This window comes from Bufo gargarizans, chromosome 4 (genome assembly GCF_014858855.1).
Source record: "Bufo gargarizans isolate SCDJY-AF-19 chromosome 4, ASM1485885v1, whole genome shotgun sequence".
In the NCBI taxonomy this organism is placed as follows: domain Eukaryota; kingdom Metazoa; phylum Chordata; class Amphibia; order Anura; family Bufonidae; genus Bufo; species Bufo gargarizans.
In genome coordinates this window covers 30,724,028-30,749,261 of record NC_058083.1, presented here as the reverse complement: position 1 = coordinate 30,749,261, position 25,234 = coordinate 30,724,028, and the positions used below count along the sequence as shown (strand labels likewise).

General features: G+C 45.5%; 1 protein-coding gene across 1 annotated transcript in view; it reads right to left on the bottom strand.

Annotated features, from left to right (window-relative positions):
- Window positions 1-24,037, bottom strand: part of LOC122935153 (vomeronasal type-2 receptor 26-like) — a 45,642-nt gene extending 21,605 nt beyond the window's left edge. The window contains exon 1 of the mRNA XM_044290918.1: window positions 23,611-24,037. Within this exon, the coding sequence (XP_044146853.1) occupies window positions 23,611-24,037 (427 nt within the window). The remainder of the gene's footprint in view (window positions 1-23,610) is intronic.
- Window positions 24,038-25,234: the final 1,197 nt, after the last annotated feature.

Below are 25,234 nucleotides of genomic sequence, written 5' to 3'. Positions count from 1 at the left end.
ATGGCTGGGAGCCAGAGTCCATTAAAACCCAGCCAAGGGCTGTGGCATCCAGGACCATAAACATACATAACCTCCACAGCCTGCTTCTGTGCACAAACTCTCTTCTCTTGACGGCCTAACCTTCTTAGGGTTGCTGACTTTGACTCACTTCTGCAGCTGACTCACATTACAAGAAAGAGCCAAGCCCAGAAGTTAGGATCAATTCTGAAGAGTTAGCTCTGTAATGTCCACTGTGAGGCTGTAGGAATAGAAAGCTTAGTTTGTGAGTCAGTGTTGGAGATGCTGTGCTAGATGTTGTAATCCGGTTCTGAGTTTCACTGGAGACAATCCCTGTGATGGACTAGTGAGACAGCTTCAGAGGAGTGTGGATTCTCTGCTGGCCTAAGGCATGGCCTAGTCAGTGATGGATCTACCACTTTAGCAGTCATAGAAGATGTTGCAGGGTCAGAGGGGCCAGGCCATCAGGCCTCGTCAGGGGCGTAAATAAAGGCTCATGGGCCCTGGTGCAAGAGTTTATCTTGGGCCCCCCATCCCTCATTGCTTTGTGGCCAGGGGCAGGGAAGTACATTGCCTTCCTGCTGCCTGAGGCAAAAAATTAAACTGCACCCCCCTCCATGCCAAATTTTTGACCTAACACCTTCCCTCCAGCCAGAGGTGTAACTTGACCAGCATGCACCTTCTATAAAACAGGTGTCTTCTCATGTGGTACAAGGGTCTTTGGGGCCCCTCAGGCTCCTGGGCCCTACCTCTGCACCCCCTATAGCTACGCCCCTGAGTCTCGTCATCCAATACACGCAAACACGCACAGTAAGTACAACTGTTTGAATACTGGCAGGTGAGGCTCGGGCTGTCATGGATGGCATACAGAGCAGCAGGACCCAGGCCAAATACTCGGGCCTCATTCCTTGGCCATGGTCTCTTCAGCAGGCATGATCCAGTGAAATCATGACAACTGCTGGTCTGAGTAGGAGAATGTTCAGGCCGAGTATCATTGCCCGATCTGTCTCTGGCCTGTGCAATCCCCTACTCAGCCCAGCACACACGATGATGTCACTACATTGCACCTGCTGGAGACAGCAGGCTGTGCTCCGTTCATAAAGGGAATGGAGCTAGGTGAGTATTACTTTGTATATTTTATTAACACTAAGGGAGCAGCACTATTGTAAGTAGGGGACTGAGGGGAAGCACTACTGCGAGGGGGGCACTAAGGGGTAGCACTACTGTATGGGGATGTTATTACGGGAGCAGCACTACTGTAAGGGGGGCACCAAGTGGGTAAAACTACTGTGTAGGTGCACAAAGGGGAATTCTACTATGTTTAGGCACTAAGGGGGCATAACTACTATGTGGGGGCACTAAGGGGGCATTCAACTGTGAAGGGGGTGTTAAGGGGGCATGACTACTGTGCGAAGGCCCTAATGAGGAATGACTAAAATAAAGGGGTCACTAAGGGTGAATAGCTATGGGGGCATAACTACTGTGTGGGGGCACAAAAAAGGGAATGACCACTGTGTGGAGACACCAAGGAGACATTTTACTGTGAATGGGGCACTAAGGGGGCCTGAATACTGTGTTGGGGAACTAAGTGGTCCTGACTACTGTGAAGGGGGTAGAAACTGAGCATTCTACTGTCGGGTGGCACTAAGGGGGAATAACTGTTGTGCTGGACCCTAAGGTGACATATAGTGCCAGTGTGGAATATTGTAAACTAACTCCTCCTCCTGTCAAGGACAGGACTAGTTGTGGGAATTATTTATTTATTATTTATTTTATGCGCTTATATAGCGCTGCTATATTCCGCAGCGTTTTACAGACATGGGCATATGCTATTGAGCCCAGCCTTTTTTCATTGCTCTGGTGGCAGCAGGGCAGCTGGAGATGTTCGCTTCCATTGCTTTGAGCGCTGCTGATAGTTTATCTCCTTTGTTGGGTGGTATGTGTATATAGTGTATATATGGTGTATTTATGTATGTGTACAATGTATATGGTGTATTTATGTGTATCTGCGTTGCATATATATGGTGTATGTATATGTAAATATGTGTCGTGATGCCGAATGTCTGCCGTTAAGTAGGGAACCTGTTGTTAAAAATTTGAAGACCACCCTGGGCTGGTGGTACCATTCTGGAATAAGTTGGGTTTATAGACTTGACAGTGGATGTTCACTGAGCTTGGATCCTCCTGATTATTGTTGCATTCATCTGGACAGTTAGAGATAGCAGACTGCAGGAGATTTATATATAACAACCTCATGTAAACAGACAGGATTATTCCTCTCTTATCTGAAGGATACGTCAGGTTAGTAGAATACTATGTAGTACCTGGAAAAATTTAGGATTCCATCGTATGGCGCTGTTATTTATTTGTAATTGGAAACCATTCGTTTCTCGGTAATATCCAACTGTGTTTGTCTGCGTCGATTTATTCTCAAATATTATAAAGTTTAAAACATCAAACTTTGGAAGAAAGTGTCCATCTCTATTGAAATAGATCTCCTCTTTCCCGGGGGTCAACACGTGAATCCTCTTCAGATAATAATTGAGCTGGTCATTTGCAAGAAAATAACATTTTATCAGTTATTCCATAAAAATCATTTGTGTTTTGCATTGCTGTTATGCTAGAGATGATGAGCTAGTAGACTTTGCGGCCCATGTCCTCCACCACTCAGCTACCCAGGGCAGGTACTGGCACCGGGTTACTCACCCTGCTGCCGGTGCTCCAGTTTTCTGGACCCACTGGTCCCTCACAGCTTCCTTCTGGCGAGTCCAGCTTTTGGAGTCTGCTGGTTCCTCTTGCTCCTGCTGGCAAGGCTTCTCCCCCCTCTGCCCTTAGGAAACGCATGCATGCTTTTGCCGGCTCTAATATTTTAGTGTGCTAGTCCCTTCAAAGGTGTTTTGCTCCATTTGTCTGTCTATGTACAGAGCTCTGGCCGATTCTTGACTCTGATCCTCCACTGTCTGACCTGACCTGTACCTGTTTACCATATTGACCCTTTTCTGCCTGTCCTGACCTCAGACTAGGTGCCTGATACCTCAGTGCTTCTGCCAACCACATTGGGACTATTCTAACAGATGCAACCTAGTGGCCCTCTTGCAGCAAAGACTGGATCCCCTATTTAAAGGCAGATTATCAGAGGACTGAACAGGATAATGTCTTAGGTTTAGCCCAAAGTTAAACAGGTTGGTGGACACAGTGATTCCACATCCTCTGATTGTTACAGATTTATTATGGTCTTCAAGACATATGATATCAGAAATCTGTATTTGCTCAGACTATGGTTCTGCTGACGGTAGTGTGCAGCATCCCAATGCTCTAGTGGTACACTGCAAAATCAAAAACAATTTTTTCTGTATTACATTTACAGTATTTTGTATGCACATAGTATTAATGCGCTATATTGTCCGCTACTGCCTGGTGGGACTGGTGGGACTGGTGTCACCCTCCCTATATAGAGAGGAGTGAGAACATTCTAGTCAGTCAATTCAGAAAAAAAAAAGTGAGGGCTGAGAGTTTAGCCTGTCCTGGAGCAGGTACCAACAATGGCATAATTTCACCGCCGCTTCTAAATATAAGACAGCTTTCTAGCCTAAACCTGGGAACAAAGAAAGATTAGAGTGGTGATCTTAATTAAAACGTAACTTTTAATTAGTTCAATAGAAAAAGAGTCCCTAAATATAACACATATTAACAATCTAATGCACAACGACACATAACATTCTTGGTACACGGCGGCACCTGAAGCGTAACCGGTTGTCCTACCGTAACCCAGGTGTCTTCCAGTCTTTACAGATGTTCAGTAGATGTAATCTTGCTGAAAATACAAAAAATGGCAGGAACCAGGCGGGAATGATGGTGGGCTCTAAGACCCTATATAACCCTAGGATAGGGGTGCTGACGTGACCCTGGCGTCCTAACCACGGAGCACCCGTCCTGAGAAGAACGACCCCGTCCGGAAACTTGCCCTTACGCTAGTGCAGCTGATCCCTAAATACATGTTTCATGTAACAATCATCAGGGGAATATTGTGCAATCGAGCACGGCATAAATCACATAGAGTGTTGATCTAGATGATTCAATAATCAACAATGAGGGTATTCAATGTGAAAGCAAAAGACACTTAAATCAATACAAATGGTAGCCCGTGGTATAGGCTCCACTGGGTATCAGGGCTAAATGCATGCCTAAAGATATAAGGCAGTATAAGGTGCAGGGAGGTCTCTTGATATGCGGCTCCCCGGACCAGCGCGCCGCGATACGTCCTGAGGCTCTTAAATTAGTATAGCCTACCTAAGGATGCTCGCCCACGCAATGTTGAACGCAGGACACAACTAATCCAATGGCCATGGTTGAACGCATTGCCATACAACCGGGACTGTTTATGGCAACTATCAACACATCAGCGCTATCATAGATGTAGGACAGCGCTACTAATATAAGGCATTTTTGTGGTAATCAAATAAGAAGAGGTCTACTAATTTAAGAGGCCCACACACAGGGCTATGATTCAACAGAGGTATATGAAAAATATCCCACCTCAATAGATTTGGGTGAGCCGACATATCAGGCATTACAGATAGAAATTTTACCCCAAAAATTTGGACCATAAGATGAATATCATGGTTAGGAAGGTCCGGTATATGAACTTAGGCCTAGTTATTTATAGTCCTATAACATTGTTAAATAAAACAGCTGTAACATAGCTGTTCATTTAGGCCTAAGAGGGCTACGGTACGCAGAGTATGGATCCAATGGGCTTCATGTTGAAGAAGTACATGGTCCCAGTCTCCCCCCCCCTCCCCCGTGCTGGAGGGGGGGAGACCTCGATGACCGTGGCCTTAATGCTTTGGGGATCCTCATGGTGATGCTCCTGTGTATGGCGAGATACAGCTGTATCTCTCTTATTGGAGATATCCCCCAGGTGTTCCCCAATCCGTCTGTGTAATTCTCTCTTCGTTTTCCCTATGTATTCCATAGGGCACTCGCATGTTATTTTTTAGATGACGCCTTGAGTCCTGCAATTCACAAAATCCTTAATTAAAAAGGTTCTTTGAAGATTAACACTGGTAAATGTTTTACCTGTCTGTATAGTACTGCAGGCAACACAGCCACTACATCTAAAACAACCCAGGGGCCTTCGATCTAACCAGGAACAGCCCCTGGGCGATGGATTGCAGTGGCTATGTACCAGCAGGTCCCTGAGGCTGTTTCCCTTCCTGAGTGTTATCTGTGGGTAGTCGTGAATCCTGTCTTTGATATCTGGATCCATTAGTAATATCGACCAATGTTTCTGCAAGACATTTCTAACTTAATTGGCTGCCTCATCAAAGGTATCAATTAATTTAATTTTCTGCTCAGTTTTAGGCTTAATTCTGGGTACCAATAATTCAGTACGTGTTGATGAGAGCACTGCTTGATAAGCTGGTCTCAATACTGAGTCGGGATACCCCCTGGAGAGAAACCTTCTCCTGAGGATTGCGGCCGGTTCCACAAACTCAGGTTTATCAGAACAGTTGCGTCTCAGGCGCAAATATTGGTCACGTGGAATTCCTCTCTTCAGAGGTAGGGGGTGACTACTGTTCCAATGTAACACCAAGTTTGTAGATGTAGGTTTCCGATAGATACTGGTAGTTAGTTCATCTGAACCCTTTCTTGAGATCAGGATATCCAGGAAGGGAAGAGTGTTCTTGTTTGTCTCATACGTAAAATGTAGTCCCAGGTCATTGCAAGTGAGCTTCTCAGCAAGGGTTGAAAAGGCCAATATGGTCGCTTTCCATATGATGATGTCATCAATGTACCGGGCCCAAAAATGCCTTTGCAGTGCCCCTGAGCTGGTGGTACCACTTGCCATCAAAAAGAAAAAAGTTATGAGTAAGGATGTATCTCAGAAGTTTCAGGAAAAAATGATTATGTTCACTAAATTGCTTTCCCCTCATGCTCAAGTAATAGCTGATTGCTTGGAGACCTGCTTCATGCGGGATAGACGAGTAAAGCGACTCCACGTCTATACTTATCGAGGATAGACTGTTGGTCCAATGTTATACCATTTATCCTTTTTAGAAGATCCATGCTATCGCGTATGTATGAGGGCAGGGATGTCACGAATGGTAATAGTATGCAGTCAATGTATTTGCCCAAGTTCTGACAAATACTCCCTACTCCTGAAACTATCGGTCATCCTTTTAGGGATTTATACCCTTATGAATTTTAGGGAGCCCGTAAAAGGTAGCAACCACTGTGAATTTTGGATATAAAAAATCAAATTCCGTTTCTGAGATAATCTTATTGCATTTTGCCTTTAACAGAATGTTGCGCAATTCTGCCAAGTAAGGAATCGTTGGATTTGTGGTAAGTATACAGTAGTTCTGTTTATCACTCAGAAGTTGTCTGCACATTTAGCAATAGTCCTCTGTATTATAGAAACATAGAATGTGTCGGCAGATAAGAACCATTTGGCCCATCTAGTCTGCCCAATATACTGAATACTATGAATAGTCCCTGGTCCTATCTTATATGAAGGATGGCCTTATGCCTATCCCATGCATGCTTAACCTCCTTCACTGTATTTGCAGCTACCACTTCTGCAGGAAGGCTATTCCATGCATCCACTACTCTCTCAGTAAAGTAATACTTCCTGATATTACTTTTAAACCTTTGGCCCTCTAATTTAAAACGTTGTCCTTTTGTAGCAGTTTTTCTTCTTTTAAATATTCTCTCCTCTTTTACCTTGTTGATTCCCTTTATGTATTTAAAAGTTTCTCTCATATCCCCTCTGTCTCGTCTTTCTTCCAAGCTATACATGTTAAGGTCCTTTAATCTTTCCTGGTAAGTTTTATCCGGCAATCCATGTACCAGTTTAGTAGCTCTTCTCTGAACTCTCTCCAAAGGATCAATATCCTTCTGGAGATATGGTCTCCAGTACTGAGCACAATACTCCAAATGAAGTCTCACTAGTGCTCTCTAGAGGAGAATGAGCGCCTCCCACTTTCATGATAACAGTTCCTCCCCCCTCCCCCCCCCCCTTATCAGAGGGTTTAATTGTAACTGATTGATCATTTTTAAGAGGAGATTGCTTCACGTTCCTTACTGGAGAGATTGCTCGACGTCCTTGAGGATGCTAGTTCCCCAACTCCGAGTTGACCAGTTAGAGAAACACATTCAAATATGAGATACCCTCAGGTGGTGCCATGTTTTTACTTCTTTCTTTCAAGGAGGTAAAGTGTTCTATTCCCTCATTCCGATTATCCATTTCGGACAGGCTATTTAGTAGTCTCACATCATCTAGCATATCGGGGGGAATTCCGAGGTCCTGACACTGGCGCTTGTCTGAGTTTTTAAAGAACTTATGCCATCTGAGTTTGCGAACAGATAGATTCAAATCCTTTACCCAGGAAAAGTCATTGAAGCGCTGTGTCGGGACAAAGGAAAATCCCTTACTGAATACTGTAATTTCGGTGGGGGACAAAGACCAGCTGGATATGTTAATTATTTCGGGGCCTGTTGGTCTCGCTGTCGCGAGCGGTTTCTGAGGGGATAAGAAATTCCCTGATCTAAAAAATTATTAGAGGGAGGGCCTGCAGATTGTCCTCTCGCTCTGCCGCCCCGTCCCCTGCCTCTCTTATATATGGGTTTCTGTCTTTATTTTTATTTGGCTGTTCCCGTTCACTGTCAGAGATATCTGTTTCAGTAGTGGAGAGATCTGAGGGCAGCTCTCTTATCGGTGGCTTTTCTCTGAGAACTCAGTAGTTCTTGTTCTCTTTGAATTCTGCCAGATCCCGATTGAATTGCCAATGTTTTCTATTGCGTAGAAATTACTGGAATTTCTCCACAGAGGTTGAAGTAATTTCTCCTTGTTGATAAATTCTGGGTCTTGTGAGAAAGATTTAACAGTCTCTATTTGCGTTTTCAGTTTCTTGCTTAGATTTATCCAGATGCGTCTTTTCCTCCTCCAGTAATAAGGTCATAAACTGAAGGAAGCTGGACATGTTCAGCTAGTTGTTCTCACTTACTATTGAAGCCTGTGCTTCTTTGTTTAGGTACAGGAACAAGGGAAATCCTTAGACCTCTGGGGACAATTCCATGCTTTATATAATTATCAAGACTTTGTACCTCCCACCAGCTAGAAAGGTGTTCACAGTACAGTTTATTCAACTCCTTGAAAGCTGAACTAAATGATGGCGTAAACTTCTTTTGTGTATATGTTTTATATGAAAACACTTAGCCTCTGCAAGCCATGTCTCCGTGTTTAGGCCACCTGCCAGAAAACCCACCATGCCAAAAAGGAAATATGTAAAGTAGAAAAAAACATTTTTGTATGATAATCTATGGCTAGATCACCTATAACTACAGAGTACAAAGAAAGATTTCAGTGGTGATCTTAACCACTTCAGCCCCGCTAGCTAAAACCCCCTTCATGACCAGAGCACTTTTTACACTTCGGCACTACACTCCTTTCACCGTTTATCGCTCGGTCATGCAACTTACCACCCAAATGAATTTTACCTCCTTTTCTTCTCACTAATAGAGCTTTCATTTGGTGGTATTTTATTGCTGCTGACATTTTTACTTTTTTTGTTATTAATCAAAATGTAACGATTTTTTTGCAAAAAAATGACATTTTTCACTTTCAGCTGCAAAAAAAACGACATCCATATATACATTTTTCGCTAAATTTATAGTTCTACATGTCTTTGATAAAAAAAAATGTTTGGGCAAAAAAAAAATGGTTTGGGTAAAAGTTATAGCGTTTACAAACTATGGTACAAAAATGTGAATTTCCGCTTTTTGAAGCAGCTCTGACTTTCTGAGCACCTGTCATGTTTCCTGAGGTTCTACAATGCCCAAACAGTAGAAAAACCCCACAAATAACCCCATTTCGGAAAGTAGACACCCTAAGGTATTCACTGATGGGCATAGTGAGTTCATAGAACTTTTAATTTTTTTCACAAGTTAGCGGAAAATGATGATTTTTATTTTATTTTATTTTTTTCTTACAAAGTCTCATATTCCACTAACTTGCGACAAAAAATAAAAAATTCTAGGAACTCGCTGTGCCCCTCACAGAATACCTTGGGGTGTCTTCTTTCCAAAATGGGGTCACTTGTGGGGTAGTTATACTGCCCTGGCAATTTAGTGGCCCAAATGTGTGAGAAGAACTTTCCAATCAAAATGTGTAAAAAATGGCCGGCAAAATCCGAAAGGTGCACTTTGGAATATGTGCCCCTTTGCCCACCTTGGCTGCAAAAAAGTGTCACACATGTGGTATCGCCGTACTCAGGAGAAGTTGGGGAATGTGTTTTGGGGTGTCATTTTACATATAACCATGCTGGGTGAGAGAAATATCTTGGCAAAAGACAACTTTTCCCATTTTTTTATACAAAGTTGGCATTTGACCAAGATATTTCTCTCACCCAGCATGGGTATATGTAAAATGACACCCCAAAACACATTGCCCAACTTCTCCTGAGTACGGCGATACCAGATGTGTCACACTTTTTTGCAGCCTAGATGCGCAAAGGGGCACATATTCCTTTTAGGAGGGCATTTTTAGACATTTGGATCCCAGACTTCTACTCACGCTTTAGGGCCCCTAAAAAGCCAGGGCAGTATAAATACCCCACATGTGACCCCACTTTGGAAAGAAGACACCCCGAGGTATTCAATGAGGGGCCTGGCGAGTTCATAGAATTATTATTTTTTTGCATAAGTTAGCGGAAATTGTTTTTTTTTTTTTTTTCTTTCTCACAAAGTCTCACTTTCCGCTAACTTAGGACAAAAATTTCAATCTTTCATGGACTCAATATGCCCCTCACGGAATACCTTGGGGTGTCTTCTTTCCGAAATGGGGTCACATGTGGGGTATTTATACTGCCCTGGCTTTTTAGGGGCCCTAAAGCGTGAGAAGAAGTCTGGAATATAAATGTCTAAAAATGTTACGCATTTGGATTCCGTGAGGGGTATGGTGAGTTCATGTAGATTTTATTTTTTGACACAAGTTAGTGGAATATGAGACTTAGTAGGAAAAAACAAACAAAAAAAATATATATTTCCGCTAACTTGGGCCAAAAAAATGTCTGAATGGAGCCTTACAGGGGGGTGATCAATGACAGGTGGGTGATCAATGACAGGGGGGTGATCACCCATATAGACTTCCTGATCTCCCCCCTGTCATTGATCACCCCCCTGTAAGGCTCCATTCAGACGTCCGTATGATTTTTACGGATCCATGGATACATGGATCGGATCCGCAAAACACATACGGACGTCTGAATGGAGCCTTACAGGGGGGTGATCAATGACAGGGGGGTGATCAATGACAGGGGGGTGATCACCCATATAGACTTCCTGATCTCCCCCCTGTCATTGATCACCCCCCTGTAAGGCTCCATTCAGACGTCCGTATGATTTTTACGGATCCATGGATACATGGATCGGATCCGCAAAACACATACGGACGTCTGAATGGAGCCTTACAGGGGGGTGATCAATGACAGGGGGGTGATCAATGACAGGGGGTGATCAGGGAATCTATATGGGTGATCACCCGCCTGTCATTGATCACCCCCCTGTAAGGCTCCATTCAGACGTCCGTATGTGTTTTGCGGATCCGATCCATGTATCCGTAAAAATCATACGGACGTCTGAACGGAGCCTGACAGGGGGGTGATCAATGACAGGGGGGGTGATCAGGGAGTTTATATGGGGTGATCAGGAGTTTATAAAGGGTTAATAAGTGACGGGGGGGGTGTAGTGTAGTGTGGTGTTTGGTGCGACTTTACTGACCTACCTGTGTCCTCTGGTGGTCGATCCTAACAAAAGGGACCACCAGAGGACCAGGTAGCAGGTATATTAGACGCTGTTATCAAAACAGCGTCTAATATACCTGTTAGGGGTTAAAAAAAATCACATCTCCAGCCTGCCAGCGAGCGATCGCCGCTGGCAGGCTGGAGATCCACTCGCTTACCTTCTGTTCCTGTGAGCGCGCGCGCCTGCGTGCGCGCGTTCACGCGTTCACAGGAAATCTCGGGTATCGCGAGATGACGCGCCGATGCGTCCAGGAGGAACAAATCAACCACCTCCCGGACGCATCGGCGCGTTAGGCGGTCGGGAGGTGGTTAATGAAAACATAACTTTTAATTAGTTCAATAGAAAGAGTCCCTAAATATAACACATATTAACAATCTAGTGCACAATGACACATAAAATTCTTGGTACACGGCGGCACCTGAAGCGTAACCGGTTGTCCTACAAAATGGCTGGAACCAGGCGGGAATGATGGTGGGCTCGAAGACCCTATATAACCCTAGGATAGGGGTGCTGCATATCAAGAGACCTCCCTGCACCTTATACTGCCTAATATCTTTATGGCATGCGTTTAGCCCTGATACCCAGCGGAGCCTATACCACGGGCTACCATTTGTATTGATTTAAGTGTCTTTTGCTTTCACATTGAATTCCCTCAGTGTTGATTATTAAATCATCAAGATCAACACTCTATGTGATTTATGCCCTGCTGGATGGCACAATATTCCCCTGATGATTGTTACATGAAACATGCATGTAGGGATCAGCTGCACTAGGGCACAACAGGGCCAAGTAGCATAAGGGCAAGGTTCCGGACGGGGTCGGTCTTCTCAGGACGGGTGCTCCGTGGTTAGGACGTCAGGGTCACGTCAGCACCCCTATCCTAGGGTTATATAGGGTCTTAGAGCCCACCATCATTCCCGCCTGGTTCCTGCCATTTTGTATTTTCAGCAAGATTACATCTACAGGGTGGGCCATTTATATGGATACACCTTAATAAAATGGGAATGGTTGGTGATATTAACTTCCTGTTTGTGGCACATTAGTATATGTGAGGGGGAAACTTTTCAAGATGGGTGGTGACCATGGTGGCCATTTTGAAGTCGGCCATTTTGAATCCAACTTTAGTTTTTTCCATAGGAAGAGGGTCATGTGACACATCAAACTTATTGGGAATTTCACAAGAAAAACAATGGTTTGCTTGGTTTTAACGTAACTTTATTCTTTCATGAGTTATTTACACGTTTCTGACCACTTATAAAATGTGTTCAATGTGCTGCCCATTGTGTTGGATTGTCAATGCAACCCTCTTCTCCCACTCTTCACACACTGATAGCAGCACCTGAAACTACGGATACTGGAAGCCTGTGCTAACATTTCTCCTGCGGTGTTGCTATCAGTGTGTGAAGAGTGGGAGAAGAGGGTTGCATTGACAATCCAACACAATGATCATTATACAAAAAAAAAAATTCTACTTTATATGTTTCCTTTGTGGCATGGCGGGTTTTCTGGCAGGTGGCCTAAACACGGAGACATGGCTTGCAGAGTCTAAGGAAGTGTTTTCAGATAAAAGATATACACAAAAGAAGTTTACACTTCATTTAGTTCAGCTTTCAAGGAGTTAAAATTAGCTGTATCGTGAACACCTTTCTAGCTGGTGGGAGGTACAAGTCTTGATAATTATATAAAGCATGGAATTGTCCCCAGAGGTCTAAGGATTTCCCTTGTTCCTGTACCTAAACAAAGAAGCACAGGCTTCAATAGTAAGTGAGAACAACTAGCTATGTCCAGCTTCCTTCAGTTTATGACCTTATTACTGGAGGAGGAAAAGACGCATCTGGACAATCTAAGCGAGAAACTGAAAAACACAAATAGAGACTGGCGGCATCTGGCAGAATTCAAAGAGAACAAGGCCTACTGTGTACTCAGAGAAAAGCCACCAATAAGATAGCTTCCCTCAGATCTCTCCACTACTGAAACAGATTTCTCTGACAGTGAATGAGAACAGCCAAATAGAAATAAAGCTAGAAACCCATATATAGGAGAGGCAGGGGACGGGGCGGCAGAGCGAGAGGACAATCTGCAGGCCCTCCCTCTAATAATTTTTTAGATCAGGGAATTTCACATCCCTTGAGAAACCGCTCGCAACAGCGGGACCAACAGGCCCCGAAATAATGAACCTATCCAACAGGTCATTGTCCCCCACCGAAATGACAGTACTCAGTAAGGTCAAAAAATATTTGTGGAATCGCACTCACCAGATCTTGAGGTCGTCCGGTATGCAGCAGCCTACCTGGAGTCCAAGATTCATCAGGGCTCCTACGTAAAGTCCCAGGAAAGAAGATGGAGGCAGCATGTCCGGTAAAAAACCCTTTTAATAGGAACCGCCAAGTGAACAAACGTGCAACAGGTTGTGACGTTTCGGCTGATCCACAGCCTTTATCAAACACAATGTGTAATCTAAAAGTACCTGTTTAAATACATTAAAACACACCCACTCACACAGGAGTGGCCAATAACATAGTGAATGAGGTGTTGATGTCATCAGAGGTGCGTCCTCCAGTGCTCCTACAAAGTGTCTCGGTATACACCCACCATAGGTATAAGATCCATTATCCCACATACCTTCAGGGCACACGTGTTCCTCGGCGTTCCTGGGCCACTGGCGCGCATGCCAGGGAAGGAGGACTTACGTCACTACCTGTCTGACCAGAGATCACATGATCGCAAGCGACTCCGCCCTAGCGATCAGCGCGTCATAGCAGTCAGGCCCCGTCATGTGCGCCGTTGTCAGGGACGCCAAAGAGCCGGTCCGCCTACCTCCACGTGATGAGAGTGCCCGCCTCACATCCCCACGTCATCAGCGTCAGCGGTCGGAGCCTGAATCAACCGGCATTGTGGGCCCGGTACATTGATGACATCATCATATAGAATGCGACCATATTGGCCTTTTCAACCCTTGCGGAGAAGCTCACTTGCAATGACCTGGGACTACGTTTTACATATGAGACAAACAAGAATACTCTTCCCTTCCTGGATATCCTGATCTCAAGAAAGGGTTCAGATGAACTAACTACCAGTATCTATCGGAAACCTACATCTACAAACTCGGTGTTACATTGGAACAGTAGTCACCCCCTACCTCTGAAGAAGGGAATACAGCGTGGCCAATATTTGCGCCTGAGACGCAACTGTTCTGATAAACCTGAGTTTGTGGAACAGGCCGCAATCCTCAGGAGAAGGTTTCTCTCCAGGGGGTATACCGACTTATTATTAAGACCAGCTTATCAAGCAGCGCTCTCATCAACACGTACTGAATTATTGGTACCCAGAATTAAGCCTAAAACTGAGCAGAAAATTCGAATAATTGGTACCTTTGATGAGGCAGCCAATCAAGTTAGAAATGTCTTACAGAAACACTGGTCGATATTACTAATGGATCCAGATATCAAAGACAGGAAGGGAAACAGCCTCAGGGACCTGCTCCAAATTTTGTAGGCAAAATTTCTATCTGTAATGCCTGATATGTCGGCTCACCCAAACTTTTGAGGTGAAATATTTTTCATATACCACTGTTGAATCATGGCTCTGTGTGTAGGATTCTCTTCTTATTTGAGTGCCACAAAATGCCTTATATTAGTAGCGCTGTCCTACATCTATGATAGCGCTGATGTGTTGATGGTTGCCATAAACAGTCTAGGTTGCATGGCAACGCGTTCAACCATGACCATTGGATTAGTTGTGTCCTGGGCTGGTGACACAATCCGCGGCCGTTTGCAATGACGTATGCTGAACCGGCTACGTCAGACTGCATTGTATAGTCCTACAAGCGCTGTCGATCTTCAGCGTGTACTGCGCATGCGCGGGTGCGTGGACCGCCCCCTTCATGTCACCGCGCTGCGCTTCAAGCCTCGTTCTGAGGTGAAGGTATGTTTAAAATCGCGCGGGCGAGCGTCCTTAGGTAGGCTAAATCACAGCCTCAGGACGTATCGCGGCGCGCTGGTCCGGGGAGCCGCATATCAAGAGACCTCCCTGCACCTTATACTGCCTTATATCTTTTGGCATGCATTTAGCCCTGATACCCAGTGGAGCCTATACCACGAACTACCATCTGTATTGAATTAAGTGTCATTTGCTTTCATATTGAATACCCTCAGTGTTGATTATTGAATCATCTAGATCAACACTCTATGTGATTTATGCCCTGCTCGATGGCACAATATTCCCCTGATGATTGTTACATGAAACATGTATGTAGGGATCAGCTGCACTAGGGCACAACAGGGCCAAGTAGCGTAAGGGCAAGGTTCCGGACGGGGTCGTTCTTCTCAGGACGGGTGCTCCGTGGTTAGGACGCCAGGGTCACGTCAGCACCCCTATCCTAGGGTTATATAGGGTCTTAGAGCCCACCATCATTCCTGCCTGGTTCCTGCCATTTAGTATTTTCAGCAAGATTACATCTACTGAACATCTGTAAGGACTGGAAGACACCTGGGTTACAGTAGGACAACAGGTTACGCTTCAGGTGCCGCCGTGTACCAAGAATTTTATGTGTCATTGTGCACTAGATTGTTAATATGTGTTATATTTAGGGACTCTTTTTCTATTGAACTAATTAAAAGTTATGTTTTAATTAAGATCACCACTCCATAGATTATCATACAGTTTTTTTTTCTACTTTATATATTAGCCTAAACCTGGTTTATACAATGGTAAATGAGATGGGCCTGCCAGCCCATACCCTTCCCCGCCCATGCCACGCCCACTTTTATTATACATGGCGTGAGTGGGGAGAAGTCACAGATTGTGGCACAAAGGACCTTTGCACCGCAATCTGCTTTAGAAATACGCCTAATATAGTTGTATTTCTGCTTAATAAATGACCCCCTTCATTTTTCTGATATGTGATTTCTAAAACTGCAAGTGGAAAAGTGTGGTATGATTTATTATGCAGATTCCCCATTAAAATCAATAAGAAGTTCTGCATGCATTTTTCGTGTGGAATCCACCTAAGGTGGTCATACACTACAAAATCCACCTGCCTATGTTTTTTCTACTTAACCACTTCAGCCCCGCTGGCTGAAACACCCTTCATGACCAGGCCACTTTTTACACTTCTGCACTACACTACTTTCACCGTTTATCGCTCGGTCATGCAACTTACCACCCAAATGAATTTTACCTCCTTTTCTTCTCACTAATAGAGCTTTCATTTGGTGGTATTTCATTGCTGCTGACATTTTAACTTTTTTTGTTATTAATCGAAATGTAACGATTTTTTTGCAAAAAGATGACATTTTTCACTTTTCAGTTGTAAAATTTTTCAACAAAAAAAAACGACATACATATATACATTTTTCTCTAAATTTATTGTTCTACATGTCTTGGGTAAAAAAAAATGGTTTGGGTAAAAGTTATAGCGTTTACAAACTATGGTACAAAAATGTGAATTTCCGCTTTTTGAAGCAGCTCTGACTTTCTGAGCACCTGTCATGTTTCCTGAGGTTCTACAATGGCCAGACAGAACAAACACCCCACAAATGACCCCATTTCGGAAAGTAGACACCCTAAGGAATTCACTGATGGGCATAGTGAGTTCATAGAACTTTTTATTTTTTGTAACAAGTTAGCGGAAAATGATGATTTATTTATTTATTTATTTTTTCTTACAAAGTCTCATATTCCACTAACTTGTGACAAAAAATAAAAACTTCCATAAACTCACTATGCCCATCCTGAAATACCTTGGGGTGTCTTCTTTCCAAAATGGGGTCACTTGTGGGGTAGTTATACTGCCCTGGCATTTTAGGGGCCCAAATGCGTGCAAAGTAGTTTGAAATCAAAATCTGTAAAAAATGGCCGGTGAAATCCGAAAGGTGCTCTTTGGAATGTGGGCCCCTTTGCCCACCTAGGCTGCAAAAAAGTGTCACACATGTGGTATCGCCGTACTCAGGAGAAGTTGGGGAATGTGTTTTGGGGTGTCATTTTACATATACCCATGCTGGGTGAGATAAATATCTTGGTCAAATGCCAACTTTATATAAAAAAAATGGGAAAAGTTGTCTTATACCAAGATATTTCTCTCACCCAGCATGGGTATATGTAAAATGACACCCCAAAACACATTTCCCAACTTCTCCTGAGTATGGCGATGCCAGATGTGTGACACTTTTTTGCAGCCTAGGTGGGCAAAGGGGCACACATTCCAAAGAGCACCTTTAGGATTTCACCGGCCATTTTTTACAGATTTTGATTTCAAACTACTTCGCACACATTAGGGCCCCTAAATTGCCAGGGCAGTATAACTACCCCACAAGTGACCCCATTTTGGAAAGAAGACACCCCAAGGTATTCTGTGAGGGGCATGGCGAGTCTCTAGAATTTTTTTTTTTTTTTGTCACAAGTTAGTGGAATATGAGACTTTGTAAGAAAAAATTGTGACAAAAAAATAATAATTCTAGGAACTCGCCATGCCCCTCACAGAATACCTTGGGGTGTCTTCTTTCCAAAATGGGGTCACTTGTGGCGTATTTATACTGCCCTGGCATTCTAGGGGCCCAATGTGTGGTAAGTAGTTTGAAATCAAAATCTGTAAAAAAATGGCCGGTGAAATTCTAAAGGTGCTCTTTGGAATGTGTGCCCCTTTGCCCACCTAGGCTGCAAAAAAGTGTCACACATGTGGTATCGCCGTACTCAGGAGAAGTTGGGCAATGTGTTTTGGGGTGTCATTTTACATATACCCATGCTGGGTGAGATAAATATCTCGGCAAAAGACAACTTTTCCCATTTATTTATACAAAGTTGGCATTTGACTAAGATATTTATCTCACCCAGCATGGGTATATTTAAAATGACACCCCAAAACACATTCCCCAACTTCTCCTGAGTACGAAGATACCACATGTGTGACACTTTTTTGCAGCATAGGTGGGCAAAGGGGCTCAAATTCCTTTTATGAGGGCATTTTTAGACATTTGGATCCCAGACTTCTTCTCACGCTTTCGGGCCCCTAAAATGCCAGGGCAGTATAAATACCCCACATGTGACCCCATTTTGGAAAGAAGACACCCCAAGGTATTCAATGAGGGGCATGGCGAGTTCATAAAATTTTATTTTTTTTGGCACAAGTTAGCGGAAATTGATTTTTTTTGTTTTTTCTAACAAAGTCTCCCTTTCTGCTAACTTGGGACAAAAATTTAAATCTTTCATGGACTCAATATGCCCCTCACGGAATACCTTGGGGCGTCTTCTTTCCGAAATGGGGTCACATGTGGGGTATTTATACTGCCCTGGCATTTTAGGGGCCCTAAAGCGTGAGAAGAAGTCTGGAATAAAAATGTCTAAAAAATGTTACGCACTTGGATTCCGTGAGGGGTATGGTGAGTTCATGTGAGATTTAATTTTTTGACACAAGTTAGTGGAATATGAGACTTTGTAAGAAAAAAAAAACTATTTCCGCTAACTTGGGCCAAAAAAATGTCTGAATGGAGCCTTATAGGGGGGTGATCAATGACAGGGGGGTGATCAGGGAGTCTATATGGGGTGATCACCACCCTGTCATTGATCACCCCTGTAAGGCTCCATTCAGACGTCCGTATGTGTTTTGCGGATCCGATCCATGGATGCGTGGATCCGTAAAACACATACGGGCGTCTGAATGGAGCCTTACAGGAGGGTGATCAATGACAGGGGGGTGATCAATGACAGGGGGGTGATCAGGGAGTCTATATGGGGTGATCACCCCCTGTCATTGATCACCCCCCTGTAAGGCTCCATTCAGACAACTGTATGTGTTTTGCGGATCTGATTTATGTATCCGTGGAACCGTAAAAAACATACGGACGTCTGAATGGAGCCTTACAGGGGGGTGATCAATGACAGGGAAGTGATCAATGACAGGGGGGTGATCAATGACAGGGGCTGATCAGGGAGTCTATATGGGTGATCACCCCCCTGTCATTGATCACCCCCCTGTAAGGCTCCATTCAGACGTCCGTATGTGTTTTGCGGATCCGATCCATGTATCCGTGGATCTGTAAAAATCATACGGACGTCTGAATGGAGCTGTCACGGAAGGTGTACAGGAAACAAGACAATGCAAAATGAATATATGACTCACTGCATCCAAAACTAAGGAACAAAAGGGAGACCCCTGCATAAGACCTGGCACTCTCCCTGACTGCTCAGCCTATGCGAACACCCCAATGGTGGATGATCGCATATCCTCGTACCTCGACTATATACCACCTGAACACCCTACAATAGTGAGGGGACACGACCACCGGCTCCCTACATTAGACACGGAGGGAGTCAGGGTCACCTGGGATCCAGCAAACAGAAAATCACAAATAAATGTACAGCACTTAACTTGTAGAAGACTGGAAAATAGGATCAGCATGCACACACACTCCAGGAAGTTGTATAAGCTGCACACTAATGCATTATGGGGAGGAATTTAAAGGGATGCAATCAGTCCAACTACATGACAGCTGAGAGAGGCTAACGAGATGAGGAACTGAAAACCAAAACAAAGAAAACTCAAGGAGGAGGTTCTGAAAGGCTTCTGTCAGAGCTTCTCAGCTGTCTGGTTGTGACAGTACCCCTCCCTCTATGAGTGGACTCCAGACACTCAGAGCCCACCTTCTCAGAATGGGACCTATGGAAAGCCCTGATGAGACGAGTGGCCTTAATGTCCGTCACTGGGACCCACATCCTCTCCTCAGGACCATAACCCTCCCAATGAATGAGGTACTGGAGAGAACCGCGGACAAGACGAGAATCCACAATCCTAGAGACCTGAAATTCAAGATTCCCATCAACCATAATCGGAGGAGGAGGCAAAGGCGAGGGTACAATGGGTTGAACATAAGGTTTCAATAAAGACTTATGAAAAACATTATGGATCTTCCAAGTCTGAGGAAGATCAAGATGGTAGGCAACAGGATTGATGACAGACAGGATTTTGTAAGGCCCAATAAACCTAGGACCCAACTTCCAGGAGGGAACCTTCAATTTGATATTCTTGGTAGACAACCACACCAGATCACCAACATTCAGGTCCAGGCCAGGCACACGTCTCTTATCTGCCACACGCTTATATCTCTCACTCATGCTCTTTAGATTATCCTGAATCTTTTGCCAAATAGATGACAAAGACGAGGAGAATCTGTCCTCATCAGGTAAACCAGAAGACCCCTCTCCCGAGAATGTCCCAAACTGCGGATGAAACCCATATGCACCAAAAAATGGTGACTTATCAGAGGACTCCTGACGACGGTTATTTAAAGCAAACTCAGCAAGAGACAAAAAAGAACACCAATCCTCCTGATTCTCCGCCACAAAACAGCGCAGATATGTCTCCAGATTCTGATTGACGCGCTCTGTCTGGCCATTCGACTGCGGGTGGAAAGCAGAAGAGAATGACAACCGAACCCCCAAGCGAGAACAGAAAGCCTTCCAGAATCTGGAAACAAACTGCGTGCCCCTATCAGAGACTATGTCTGAAGGAATACCATGCAATTTGACAATGTGATCAACAAATGCCTGTGCCAGTGTCTTAGCATTGGGCAAACCAGGAAAAGGGATGAAATGCACCATTTTGCTAAAACGGTGCACCAACACCAGAATCACAGTCTTCCCCGAGTAACGAGGCAGGTCCGTTATGAAGTCCATGGTCAGATGTGTCCAAGGACGGGAAGGAATGGGTAAGGGAAGGAGAGGACCTGATGGCCGTGAATGAGGGACTTTGGCACGAGCGCAAGTCTCACAGGCTGCCACAAAACCCTCAACCGACTTACGAAGCGCAGGCCACCAGAATCTCCGAGCGATGAGATCCACTGTGGCTCTTGCCCCCGGGTGCCCAGCAAAGACCGTATCATGGTGTACCTTAAAAATCTTGTGTCTTAAAGCGAGAGGCACAAACAACCTCCCAAGAGGACAAAGATCAGGAGCCTCTGACTGGGCTGCCTGCACCTCTGCCTCCAATTCAGGAAAAAGAGCAGAGAACACCACACCTTCAGCCTAAATGGGATCGGGGTCTTCAAAATTGCCACCTCCCGGAAAACAACGTGACAGGGCATCTGCCTTCACATTCTTAACCCCAGGGCGGAACGTGACAACAAAATTAAACCTTGAAAAGAACAAAGACCATCTGGCCTGTCTCGGGTTCAGACGCTTGGCTGACTCCAAGTAGGCCAGATTTTTATGGTCAGTAAACACGGTAATAGGGTGTCTGGCTCCCTCTAGCCAATGGCGCCATTCCTCAAAAGCCAACTTGATGGCCAACAATTCCCTATCTCCCACATCGTCATTTCTCTCTGCGGAGCAGAGTTTCTTCGAGAAAAAGGCACACGGTCGCCATTTGGCAAGAGAGGAACCCTGATGGGAGCGGAAGCAAAACTCTCCTTGATATTAGAAAAGGCCTTACGCGCCTCTACCGACCAGGAAGAAAAATCTACCCCCTTTCTGGTCATATCAGTGAGTGGTTTAACAATAGAGGAATAATTCAAAATAAACTTCCTGTAATAATTAGCAAAGCCCAAAAAACGCATCAGCGCCTTCTGATTCTCAGGAAGCTCCCACTCAAGCACAGCGCAGACCTTCTCGGGGTCCATGCGAAAACCAGAAGCGGAGAGAAGAAACCCCAGAAATTGAATTTCTGCAACCGCAAACACACATTTTTCCAGTTTCGCGTATAATTTATTCTCCCGCAGGATGAGCAAGACCTGACGTAAGTGTTCCTTATGAGTTTTGAAATCAGGAGAAAAAATCAAAATGTCATCCAAATACACTAATACAAATTTTCCCATTAAATGATAAAAAATGCTGTTCACGAAATGCTGAAAAATGGCTGGGGCATTCATCAAACCAAAAGGCATAACCAAATTCTCAAAATGGCCCTCAGGGGTATTGAAGGCCGTCTTCCATTCGTCTCCTTCTCTGACCCTGACCAGGTTGTATGCCCCTCTTAGATCTAATTTGGAAAAGACTTTAGCCCCAACAATCTGGTTAAACAGGTCTGGGATCAGAGGAAGTGGATAAGGGTCACGAATAGTGATACTGTTCAGCTCCCTGAAATCCAGACAAGGTCTTAAAGAACCATCTTTTTTCTTAACAAAGAAAAAAACTGCCGCAACAGGTGACTTCGAGGGTCGTATGTGTCCTTTTCTCAGACTCTCCGAGATATAAGCATACATAGCGACCCTTTCAGGTTAGGAAAGATTGTATAAACGAGATTTAGGCAGCTTGGTGCCTGGGATGAGATTAATAGGGCAATCGTACTCCCTGTGCGGGGGCAAATCCTGAACTCCACTCTCAGAGAAGACATCCGAAAATTCAGAGAGAAAAGGTGGTACAGTCTTAGTAGAAACCTCAGAAACAGATGTCGTGAGCCAATTCTCTCTGCAAAAGTCACTCCAACCATTTATTTGCCTCGCTTGCCAATCAATGGTGGGGTTATGTTTAGTGAGCCAGGGTAGCCCCAACACAAGAGGAGTAGGTAATCCGCTAAGGACGAAACATGACACATCCTCAACATGAGCATCACTCACAATTAAACGAATATTGTGAACTATGCCCTTTAATGATTTCTGAGAAAGTGGAGCGGAATCAATAGCAAAAACAGGAATATCCTTTCCCAAAGTGCACACCTGGAAACCATGAGTTATCGCAAAATGATTATCAATGAGATTGACAGCTGCTCCACTATCCACAAAAATCTCACAAAAAATGTTCTTGCTCTCTAGCGCCACCCTGGCAGGCAGGACAAAACGGGAACTACAAGCAAACGGAAAACCTTCAATTTCCGCCTCAACCCTGCCAATAGTAACAGATGGAACATTTTTAAAAGATTTTTTCCTTTTTGTTTCTTTATTACTCCCAGAAAACTGCCTGAATCTCCTAGAGGGATAAACATTTGCCAAATGATTTATACCTCCACAACAAAAACAAACCCTCCCATGCGGGCTGAATCTTCTATTGACAGAGGCAATCAAGCCCAGCTGCATGGGCTCCTGCTCAGAAGGGGCTGACAGCGACTGAGACCCCTGCGCACAGAATAAGACCGCTGCACTGTCCTGGGACTGAGTATGACAGGAAGGAGAGATCTCTCCTCTCTCTCTAAGACGCCTGTCAATACGAACGGCCTGAGACATAGCAGAGTCCAAGGAGATAGGCCTCTCATGAAAGGCAAATGCATCTTTCAATCCCTCTGAAAGACCATGGCAAAATTGACTTCGGAGTGGAGCATCATTCCAACCAGTATCAGCTGCCCATCTCCGAAATTCTGAGCAGTATATCTCTGCGGATTGTTTACCCTGGCATAACAGACATTGTGGCCGCGGCCACGGTCAGAGGTGTGACAGGAGGGAGTCCTAACGGTGGCTGGTGTGTGCCTGGAGCCACGGGACGTGGGCCTGCCTAAAAGAGGGCCAACCCTAGGGAGAGTAGAAGAAAAGGGAGGGAACAAGGGGGGGGGACAACGGAGGAGCGAACGCGGCATCGAGGTCAGGGAGCAGGGGGTTTAAGAAGGGGACCTGGCCCCTCCCACAATTACAGGCTGCATGCAGCCTTAACTATTTGTGGCCGCGGCCACGGTCAGAGGTGTGACAGGAGGGGGTCCTAACGGTGGCTGGTGTGTGCCTGGAGCCACGGGACGTGGGCCTGCCTAAAAGAGGGCCAAAAGACACAGGGTAGGGAAGGTGCTGTTTAATGCGCTCAACACAGATTACAAAACCAAGGAACGGAATACCTGGCGGGTTTCAGTCAGCGGATCCGGAATGTACCGGGAAAAACAGGCAGATCTCCACCTACCCATGTGGCGAAGGACGTGCGGAGGTGTCCCGTGCTTGGAGGCTGCGGAGGCCGCCCCAATGCGGAAGGAGTGACCTGATATGGTTTTGGGGTCCACCCCTAACCCAGCGACCAGTGACCGGATGTAAGACACAAACTGTGGCGTGGATAGGGGTTTCCCTTGGCACGGGAGCAACGGAGCCTCGGGGTTTGGAGAAGGCGTGGAATTGATGAGACCCTGGAGTACAACCACAGGGCACCAGGCGTTACCGGATTTGAAGAAGCGGATCCGAGAGGGAGGACCAGTTTGCGACGTCTTGGTGGATGGAAGACTTAACACCAGATGGTCCTGGTTCCAGGACAGCTGTTTTCTCTTCAGGAAGGTCGACTTCTGGGAAGAGACGGAGAATTCACCTGGGCGCAGGAATCCGTAGAAGCTCAGGTACATCGCGGCCTTGATGACAAGGCTAACGGAAGGGCCAAAAGGGTTACCATCTAGGGATGCGGATAGTTGCCTGAAAAGTTCGCCTGAGACCGGTCGACGGGAAGGACCTGATTCCTTGCTGCTCTTTTCGATACCCCTGAGAGTGGCCTTGACGGCTTGGGAAGTGAAAGCTGTGCGAACTTCAGGATTCCGTAGAACCAAGAAATGTTGAGCCCCGGCCAGATACAAACGGATGGTGCTGGGTGCCAGTTTGAGATTGACATGGCAATGGGCCATGAAAGCCATGATATATGACACGAAGGTGGTATCTTGCTGCGGATGATCTTTTGAAAACTTTTGGTACAGGTTCCAACCCGTGTTGTAATTCCGGGCCGTGTTGACCGAGAGGGATTGGTGCATGAGTACCCTGGCGGTAGCCAGCAGGGACCTCAATCCAACATCAGGTCGTGGAAACCGGGAATCCGGGCCCTGGTCTGGTCTGCATCGGGACATACCTGAAAGAAGGTTTGAAAGTTGAACCTGGACAAAGCATCGGCCGCCGTGTTGCTGACACCTGGAATATGGGCACAAGTAAAATGGAAATTATTGACCATGGCCAGCCAGACTAGTTTTCGCAGCAAGGACATGACCCTGGCGGATTTGGCTCGGCCTTTGGAGACGATGTCCACCAAGTCCTGACTGTCGGTGACAAACATTACGCTGGTATTGGCCCAGAGATGCCCCCAAACCGATGCGGCTGCCACGATGGGGTAACATTCCAGGAACGGGGATGACCTGAGGGACTGAGGATCAGCACTGACCTGAGGCGGCCATGGCCCAGCCAACCATCGGGATTCGCAGATGGCCGCGAAACCCCGCGACGCCGCGGCATCAGAGAACACCCTGGTGGACGACTGGGACCACGGGGACACAAACAGGCTGACCCCGTTCCAGGTGGAGAGAAAGCTGTCCCACATGCGCAAGTCAGCCATGGCAGCTCTGTCCAGGTGGATGATGCTGCTGGGTTCGGAGGCCGCCGGAAGAAGAGAGAGCAGGCGGGAGATGAAGGCCCTGCCCTGGGGCATCACCCTTAAGGCAAAGTTCAGCCGGCCCAGGATGGACTGGAGCTCGACCTTTGTTACCTGGGACGAGGTGATGGCCCCTGCCACGACTTCCCGGATCTGGGACAGCTTCGCCTCTGGCAGCCTGGCCTCCATCCGG